Genomic DNA, 9,751 nt, shown 5'->3' with positions numbered 1-9,751 from the left:
ATGGACCTAATCTACATGTTAAATAGAAAAAGACAAGATCTCCTAAGTAAATTGGGAGCATGGTGACCATGAGAGAGAGTTGAAGGAGAAGGGAGAGGAAGAGAGGGGGACAGAGAAAAATGTATAGCTCAAAAATATCAATTTAAAAAGATAAAGTAGATATAAATATTATAACTGTAATTCTTCCTTGATACCTGTTATGTTAAAGTTAAAATTTTCCCTTTTATTTAGACAGAAAATGGGAGGTGAATTGGGATTTTCCTCTATATGCTGTCAATCTCATAGGTTAATAAAGAATCTGCTTTGTGCCTATTGCAGCACAGAACAGGGAAGGTGGGAATTCCAAGGATATAGAGTAGGAAAGAGTAGGCATAATCACGCAGGTGCCATGTAGCTGCCAGAGATGAAAGGTGCCAGCTGCCACACAGAACCTTACTGGTAAACCACGAGCCTCGTGGTAAAATATAGGATGATAAAAATGGGTCAATTTAAGATGCAAGAGCTAACTAGGAATATGCTAGAGTCATTGGTCAAGCAGTGTTGCAATTAATATAATTTCTATGTAATTATTTCGAGTCTGTACAGCTAGAAATGAACAAACAGTTTCTGCCTACATTGCCCTTTTCTTTACTTCCTCCAAACACTCCTATATATTCTCTTGTAACATGAGGGAGGGCCTGCTTGTTGGGGTTTCTGTCCTGCCCAGTTCCCACAGCTGGTAAGCCCCAAAGAAAATCACATACAGGTCTACATAAGTTATAAACTAATTGGCCCATTAGCTCAGGCTTCTTATTAGCTCTTATAACTTATATCATCCCATTATTCTTATCTATGTTAGCCACATAAGGCTCATTACCTTTCTCAGCGGGGCGGGTCACATCCTGCTTCTTTGATGTCTGTTTAGGACTGGGGGAAGAGCTAGCTTCCTTCTTCCCAGAATACTCCTGTTCTCATTGCTCTGCCTCTACTTCTGTCTGGTTGTTTCACCTATACTTCCTGCCTGGATACTGGCCAACCAGCATTTATTTAAAACGTAATTGATAGAATACAGAATTGCCCCTCCCACTAAGATTATGATCTCTTTCTTCATTAATTGTTGCATTCACATATATTCCTAATACATAAAAAACATCAGTTTGTATAATATTACATCATTGTATGTTCTCAGGGATGACAGTATTGTATTAGCAATTGGTATGTCTGGGAAGACTATTTCTCTCGTTTTCAGTTTCCCGTATTTCATTTTGTAGGACTAAGGCCTCATGCTCTTTCTTCCATCCATGTTACCATGTCTATTGCATTATCCTCATTCAGATCATGTTTAGAGGTTTTATAAGTATAGCTTCCTAAATTACTAGGCAACATTGCCTCACAGAAAAATCTCTGGTTCTCTGGTTCTTACAATTTTTCTGCTCCCTTCTTTCCAAATGTTCCTTGAGTCTTAGGTGCATTAGTGTTTTGTAGAAATATCCATTAAGACTTAACTCTATAACTCTGCATTTTTTTATCAGTTTTGGTTTTCTGTTATAGTATCCATCTCTTGCAAAGAGAAATTTCTTTGATGATGATGGAAACTATATTTATCTGTTGGCACAAGGACAAATAAAGTATAGTTAGGGATTATGCTCATTTAGTAAAGTGTTGGTTGTAGGTTCACGTCCAAGATCTATAACTTCACCAAAGATTCATAACTTCACCAAACTTTGGTAATTGCCTGGGTTTCCAGCACCTTGCATTATTTCAATTTGAAAAACAGTGAGAGAGAGAGAGAGAGAGAGAGAGAGAGAGAGAGAGAGAGACGATCATGTAAAAGGACTCACAGGGAGGTTATTTTATTGGGGGAAGAGAATGGGAAAGGGGGAGCAGAGGAAAAAATGGGCCTCTGGAGACATGTGCAGCAGAAGAGAGGAAAGAGGCAGAGAGGGGGGAGAGAGAGAGACAGAGAAACAGGCAGAGAGGCAGAGAGACAGGAAGGCAGAGTTAGACGAGTTGGCCAGAGCTTGTTTCTTAAGGGGGCATAGTGCATGCAGACAGAGACCAAGTAGTCAGGATCCTGAATAGACCAGAGTACTGCTTGAGTACTGGCAAGCACGTATCCTGCCAGGTCCCCAAGGACAGGCCACTGCAGGTGCCTATATGTTAACAGGCATACTTTCTCTCTTGCTCATAGAGTCTTAAGTTTAATTAAAGAGTTGTTGCTTGTGTAGGCTTGTTGCTGCTGTCTGTTGTATTATCTCTGTTTCCCAGGGGGTAGGGACTGAGAAGATGGAGGAAATGACACAGACTTCAAAAGATTTCAATGTAAAAGCTCTTCTTTATTGTAAAAGGGTCAGAAGTTTTTATGGGGTTCGGGAAATTAAGCTGCCACAGGGACTTTTTTGGTTGGTTGTTTTGAAACAAGTGGTCACTGCTAGCATGTTGTAATTGGCTAGAAGTGCATGTCATTTGTTAACTGCGCTTTTGATCTGCTCACAGGTTGTTTTGGCTAATTTTGCTTGTTCATTGTGAGTTTGCATGTGCTTGCTTGTGCTTTTCTCTATTGCCCTGTCTCAGTTGCTGACTGCCAAGGTATGTATGCCACTACTACACCCCTAGAGTTGTGGTGCCAAGCTGGTAATTGTTATGGTTCATAGACATCATAGCTGAATAGGACTACTGGTTGCTCTTCTCCTTTGAAAGTATGCATGGCGCTTTCTGATATCATGAACTCTAGTCTTCAGAGAGAAGGCGCACAGATCAGTTTCCAGCTCAGGCATCTCTGGGCCCTGAGTCTGAATCCCATGATGTTTCTAATACTAGGCAGGTGCTCTGAAACTAGCGTTATGATGAACACACTATCTCCAAAATGAGTGCTAAGAACTGAACTTTGAGCCTCTGTACAAACATCAAGTCCTCTCATCACCATTTCTAATTCCCCTTTTGATTTTCCCCTTGACCCTTTATTAATCCACTGTTGTGAGTTAAATAAGGCATGCCATCATTGGCACATGTAATTGAACACCTCATCCTGTTTTCATAGTGTTTTCTCTCTCTCTCTCTCTCTCTCTCTCTCTCTCTCTCTCTCTCTCTCTCTGTGTGTGTGTGTGTGTGTGTGTGTGTGTGTGTGTGTGTGTGTGTGTGTGTGTGTGTGTTTATAACCTTTAGGACTTTTATCATTATTGTAGGTAGTACACCATTGGAAATGGGCTTTGAAGAATTATAGCATTGACCCTCTCTCTCTCTCTCTCTTTCTCTCTCTCTCTCTCTCTCTCTCTCTCTCTCTCTCTCTCTCTCTCTCTCTGTTTCTTGTATGTGTTTAAGATGTGGTCTTACAGATTCTTTCTTATGTCTCTTGCTTCCACACTTACTATGCTCTTCTAAGCTTTCCCTCTAGAAACATAAGCCAAACAAATTTCTTCTGTAAGTTTCTGGTCAGGATATTTTATCACAGCAACAGAAACATAATACATCTTTTCATATGTTTTTTTTCTATATTTCATATACAATAAAAACATGTAATTACTTCTGTGAATTTCCCCTTTTTTACTTAGCCAGATGCTGATCACTTAAACTTTGCTTATTACTAAATGAACTTCCCTGTGCACATACACCACATTTCATACCTAAAATCAAAATTCAAATCTTAAAGAAAAAATTTTTGTGTACATTTAATGTCTTAATTTAATTTAAAATAATCTTTCATTTAGAAGTAATAGAAGATTATTATGGAATATGTAAAAAATAATACAGCCTGTCAAATGGGTGTACACATGCCTTTCCGGAACTTAGGAGATTGAAGCAAGAGGATCATGAGTTTTAGTTCAATCTGGGTTGTAGAATATGATACAGTCTAAAATAAAGTATTAAAGCATGAAGAAGAAGAGGATAGAAAGGGGAGGGAGAATAAGAGGGAAGGATAAATAAAAAGGAGAGAGAGAGAGAGAGAGAGAGAGAGAGAGAGAGAGAGAGAGAGAGAGAGAGAGAGAGAGAGAGAGAGAGAGAGAAGGGATCCACGAATGCTTTCCATAATGGTGATATCTCATTCTAAATTTTTTGTCAGTTATTTTGCCTGTAGTTTATTACGTCTTTGCATCACATCCCAGAAAGTCCCCTGGGACTGGAACTGTAGATGGTTCTGAACCACCATGTGAAAGCTAAGATTCATACCTGGGGACTTTGGAAGACCAGCCAATGTTCTTAACCACTGAACCATCTCTGCAGCCAAATGGTGACATCTTACAAATTATAGTGCAGTATCACACTTCAGATACTGATACAGATAATAGTTAATATAAGAAGAATTAGATCAAACCAAGGTCCCTAATGTTGCCATTTTAATGCTGTTTTAATTTTGCTTCTTTCCCAGTCCCTAGCCATTAAAAAATTCTAATATATTTACTTGGTGTTTTATTGTTGTCATTTCAAAACTGTGCTCCCCTAGACCCCATGATCTATTTAGTCTGGGGTTCTTGACATCAATATCACTGTCAGGTATGGGTTTCATCTCATAGAGTGGACCTTAAATCTAATTTTTAAAAGAGGTTGATTATTCCTATAACATTTGTGCCTCTGTTCCACCCACTAGTGTATCTCTTGTAAATTGCAAGGTTCACCACTAGATAAGACTGATGATTATTTTTCTCTTCATTTACTGTGTTAACACCTTCCAGTCAGTAGAGATGAAGCTTCTATTCGAGCACCACCTTGCCTTTTCCATATTGGTAACATAAATATTAAGGGGTAACCTACTACTATCATTCTGCTAAAGGAACACAGGTATAAAACAACCACAAATGTTATATTTATACCCATATACCAGTGCGTTGTTCAACACTCATCAGAGAAACTTCTTCCTGCAGTGGATAGTAATGAACACAGAGACTCACAACTAGATGATGAGCAGAGAGTATGAGACTTTCATGTGTTTAGCCTCAAATGGGATTTCTTTATCATAACTTCCCCCCTTAAAGGTAAGGCATCCGACTCGGGAGGCAGAGGCAGGCGGATCTCTGTGAGTTCGAGACCAGCCTGGTCTACAAGAGCTAGTTCCAGGATAGCAGGATAGGCTTCAAATCTACAGAGAAACCCTGTCTCGAAAAACCAAAAAAAAAAAAAAAAAAAAAGGTAAGGCATCTGAAAAGGAGGAGGCAGGAAAGGAAGACTGTAAGAGCCAGAAGTGGTAGACAATTTTAATGAAACAGTATTTTCCAGACACAATAGGGCTGATACACATGAACTCACATAGACTGTGACAGCATAATACCTGCACAAGTTCAAGCCAGGTTCAAGCCAGACAAAACTCCAGTATGGAGAAGGACAAGTAGACACAAAGTCCTGCCCCTAGCTAAGGAAGTGATAGCTGCTGGAAAAGTGGAGCTGGGAATCAAAAGAATTCTAATGGGTATATAATCCACATTCCAGGGCAGGCCTCATGCTCAGGAGTATCTGGCCAACACAAAATGGTTATCATTTTGTGTGTGTGTGTGTGTGTGTGTGTGCGCGTGTGCGCGTGCGCGCGCACGCGCGCGCGCACATGCTCTGTGCTCTTTTTGTTTGCTTTGACTTTGCATTAGGTTTTTTTAAGAGCGAGAAAGAACATGAAGTTTGGTAGGAAGGCAGAGTGGGAAGAATGGGGAGAAGTTTGACAAGGAGAAAGCTTATGACCAAAACCTATTGTATATATTAAAAAATACTTTGTTGTCTACAGCAAAACTAACTAAAGTAACTCTTGACTTTATAGGGGACTGAGTGGATGAATGTTGGAGTTGGAAAAAGTTGTGACAATAAAATATTTCTGAACGTGTGATGACCAAAAATTATCTAAAAATCAAACATGGAATAAATCTAAAATGTTTATGACAGTGAATGTCCATATTCCACTTCACTGCAGCCTTTTTCCTGATACAGAACACAGTCACTTTGCATTATGCATGATGTCATACACTCCACACACTTCCCAAAAGTACAATCTGTCTGGTGTTCTGTGTTCTCTGGCAGCAGGGAGGAACATTTTCTGTGAAGTGAGTCTTGAACTTCTTTTCAGAAGCATATTTTTATTTATTGATTGATTGATTGATTGATTGATTGATTTTTATTGAGCGCTACATTTTTCTCTGCTCCCCTCCCTGCCTCTACCCTCCGCCCTTCAACCCTCTCCCATAATCCCCATGCTCCCAATTTACTCAGGAGATCTTGTCTTTTTCTGCTTTCCATGTAGATTAGATCTATGTATGTCTCTCTTAGGGTCCTCATTGTTGTCTAGGTTCTCTGAAATTGTGATTTGTGGGCTTTTTTTTGCTTTATGTTTAAAAATCACTTATGAGTTAGTACATGTGATAATTGTCTTTCTGGGTCTGGGTTATCTCACTCAGTATGGTGTTTTCTAGCTCCATCCATTTGCCTGCAAAATTCAAGATGTTCTTATTTTTATCTGCTGTGTAGTGCTCCATTATGTAAATGTACCACATTTTCCTTATCTATTCTTTGGTAGCATATTTATTAATTGTACACAAAGGTTGTGTTTGGGATACAACAAATTTCTCATACCAAAGCTCCTTTGATCTATTCTATGTGTTCTCTGAAGGAAGTCATCACAACCCCACAACCTTTAGTCTTTATTGTGTACTGTTTGCCATACACTGTAATTTAAGACCTCCAAGTGTGCCTGAACAGTCTTGTGTCCAAAGTCATGCAACGGTTGGAAAACCCCTTCAGAAAAGCAACTCTACAAATCACAGAAAACAATCACTGTTCTCTACTATGATTTCTTCAAGACCTAGGTACTTTCTACAAACACTAATACATTCTACTGTTACCCAAGATAGAGTGAGAAACAACAATTACATTCTAATATTTGCCCTAGATATAATGACTCTTCTAGATACCTGTTACAACCATCTGAAACAGTCCAGATTGAAGACCAATGTAGGTTATGAACTGCAGTGATTTTACTTTACAGATAATATTTCTGATTACATAAAGTCATGTTTAATTTACAAAAAGAAAGATTTCATGAACTCCTAACATCATTCTTTACCATGTAAGAACCAAATCGGCATGTATTTGGATTGGATTGTGTAAGACAGGCAAGCACATCCATTTCATTAATATGCAAATGTGTTTTACTCTTCAGTAAATGATAAAATTATATCTAACTCAGAGAATTTTTTAAAAATAAATTTTTTATGAATAATTTTCACTCAAAAATTTGTTTGCATTTCTACATTGAATATGTATCTCTGGTCACAGGAAACTTTCTCAGGCAAAAGAAATATATATGTGTGTGTGTGTATGTATGTATGTATGTATGTATATAAAGCAATATATATGAACAAAAACTCCTGTTCTTAGCTGAGCATTGGGGTGTATACCTTTAATACCAGCACTTGGAAGGCAGAGGCAGGCAGCAGGCAGCAGGCATATCTTTATGACTTTGAAGCCAGCCTCGCCTACAAAGTGAGTTCCAGGACAGTCAAGGATACAAGAGAAACCCTGTCTTGAAAAAAGTCTTATTCTTTATATATATTATATGTAAATATTTAAAAGTTTGCCCTGAGATTAATGGGGAGTGGACAGCTCCACAGCTCTGAAGCCTCTTTTGGTTCTAGTTTTGGACAACAAGCATTGGAAAAGATCCTAAATTTGGGATCAGTGTTACACAGAAGGAAACATGAAACTCGATGCACAATAAGGTGAAAGTGATCCACAATGATGCATGCTATATATAAAAATTGTGGGAACAAAGGACTTTCAAACATACTCTGTCAAAATTTGATTAATGTTTAAAGTGACGAATATGCTAGTTACCTTGACTTGACCACTACTCATTGTGTACATGAATCAAAATAGTACACCCACAAATGGATGCAAACACTAAGTCAATACAAATGAAACAAATGAACCATTAAAGGCTGCAATTTTCAACTATAAATCAAGTGGTATATTAAAGCCCATATTATAAATAACAGTCAATGTAGTTATGTTCATAATTTAATATGCAAAAAGGCAAAAAAAGCTATGTCCTCAGACTTTCCTCTACAACAAGCATGTAAATTACACTAATCACTGGGTGTAGTTTCATTATCACATATACAGTAAAACTCATATAGCACATATATGTATGCCTTATAATATCTTTCTGTAAAGCAAAATAAATATTTGTGGACATAATTTATGTCATGTTAGAAGAAAGTACTTTTAAGATGTATTTGGTATATATCTTAAAATGCAAATTTCAGATGAGGTAAATGTATTTCCACATATTTCTGGTCTGATGTTTGAAATAACTGGAAGATTGTGACAACAGATGGAAGAAATGTGGAATATAAGACAGGTAAAATAGAAGTTCATAAAGAGTGCTGAGATTGGACCCACATAATGCAAACTCCAGAAAATAAATAAAACATATTCTGCTTCTACCATCTAATCCCAGAATCCAAGCTTCTGGGTTTTAAGCTTTGATGACTGCAATAATGCTAAGTTCTTCAACCCCAGCGTAAAGGTACCATTCATAGTTTCCGAACTAAAAGTCTCTTCAGGGCTCTTTTTACATCTTTATTCCTCAGACTATAGATGAAGGGATTCAGCATGGGGGTGACCACTGTATACATCACAGAGGCTGTTGCACTTGCTTGTGAGCTGTGGCTTGCAGCAGAACTAAGGTACACGCCTAGGCCTGTGCAGTAAAATAGGGAGACAACGGAGAGATGAGATGCACAGGTAGAAAATGCTTTGTACTTCCCCTGAGCCGTGGAGATTGCACGTATGGAGGACACTATCTTGGAGTAAGAGTAAAGGATGCCAGAGAGAGGAACAGTAGCCAAAAGCACAAGTGCAAAATACATAACCACATCATTAAGAAAGGTGTCAGAACAGGTGAGCTGGGCCACCTGGTTCAACTCACAGAAGAAGTGTGGGATTTCCAAGTCTGTGCAGAAGGACAGCTGCAACACCATCATACTTTGTAACAATGCATGCAGGACACTCACAATCCAAGATACCAGAACCAGAAATCCACAGAGTCTGCGGCTCATGATGCTAGTGTAATGTAGGGGATGACAGATGGCCACATAGCGGTCATAGGCCATCACAGCCAAGAGGAAGTTGTCCAGTTCCACAAAAATCAGGAAAAAGTACATCTGGGTGATGCAATCTGCATATTGAATGGTTTTTCTCTTTGTCTGAATATTCACCAGCATCTTTGGGACAGTAGTGGAGGTAAAACAAATGTCCACAAATGACAGGTTAGAGAGAAAGAAATACATGGGTGTGTGCAGGTTGGCATCTGAGATGATAGCCAGAATAATGAGCATGTTTCCAGCTACCGTGATCAGGTACATGGAGAGGAAAAGGCCGAATATAACAGGCTGCAGGTGTGGGTTCTGTGAAAATCCCAATAGAACAAATTCTAAAAGATGTGTATTGTTTCTTGACTCCATGTGCTTTATGCCACTGTGACAAAAGATAGCACAAGAAGTATTCATGAAAATTAGATTGCTGAAAGCAATAGGCAATACAATTAGCATTCTATGGCACACAAGTTTCTTCATTTTACCTGCTACCTCACAGGCCATCTCTAGTGCTGGTACTAACTAGGAATCCCTGTCTTACACTGTGGCATTTCTCTGAGAGGCTATACATACCATATATTTCATGATAATTATTTCTTAAGGTTAAGTAATATATAGACTGCCACCCACACCTGTTCTGGGTGTTGTCTCCACTGTGACCAGAGGCTGCTGTGAAACAGAATTTTCCACACATTGATTACAAA

At 38.6% G+C, this 9,751-nt stretch overlaps 1 protein-coding gene across 1 annotated transcript; it reads right to left on the bottom strand.

Moving 5' to 3' along the window:
- Positions 1 to 8,486: 8,486 nt before the first annotated feature.
- LOC119807067 (olfactory receptor 1078-like) lies at positions 8,487 to 9,416 on the bottom strand. Its single transcript, XM_038319211.1, has one exon. The coding sequence runs from the start codon at positions 9,414 to 9,416 to the stop codon at positions 8,487 to 8,489; it is 930 nt and encodes a 309-aa protein (XP_038175139.1).
- Between the last annotated feature and the right edge of the window lie 335 nt (positions 9,417 to 9,751).

The sequence above is a fragment of the Arvicola amphibius genome, chromosome 2, assembly GCF_903992535.2.
Source record: "Arvicola amphibius chromosome 2, mArvAmp1.2, whole genome shotgun sequence".
NCBI classification, from domain to species: domain Eukaryota; kingdom Metazoa; phylum Chordata; class Mammalia; order Rodentia; family Cricetidae; genus Arvicola; species Arvicola amphibius.
The sequence above is the reverse complement of the archived record's forward strand: the minus strand, read 5'-3'. Positions and strand labels throughout refer to the sequence as shown.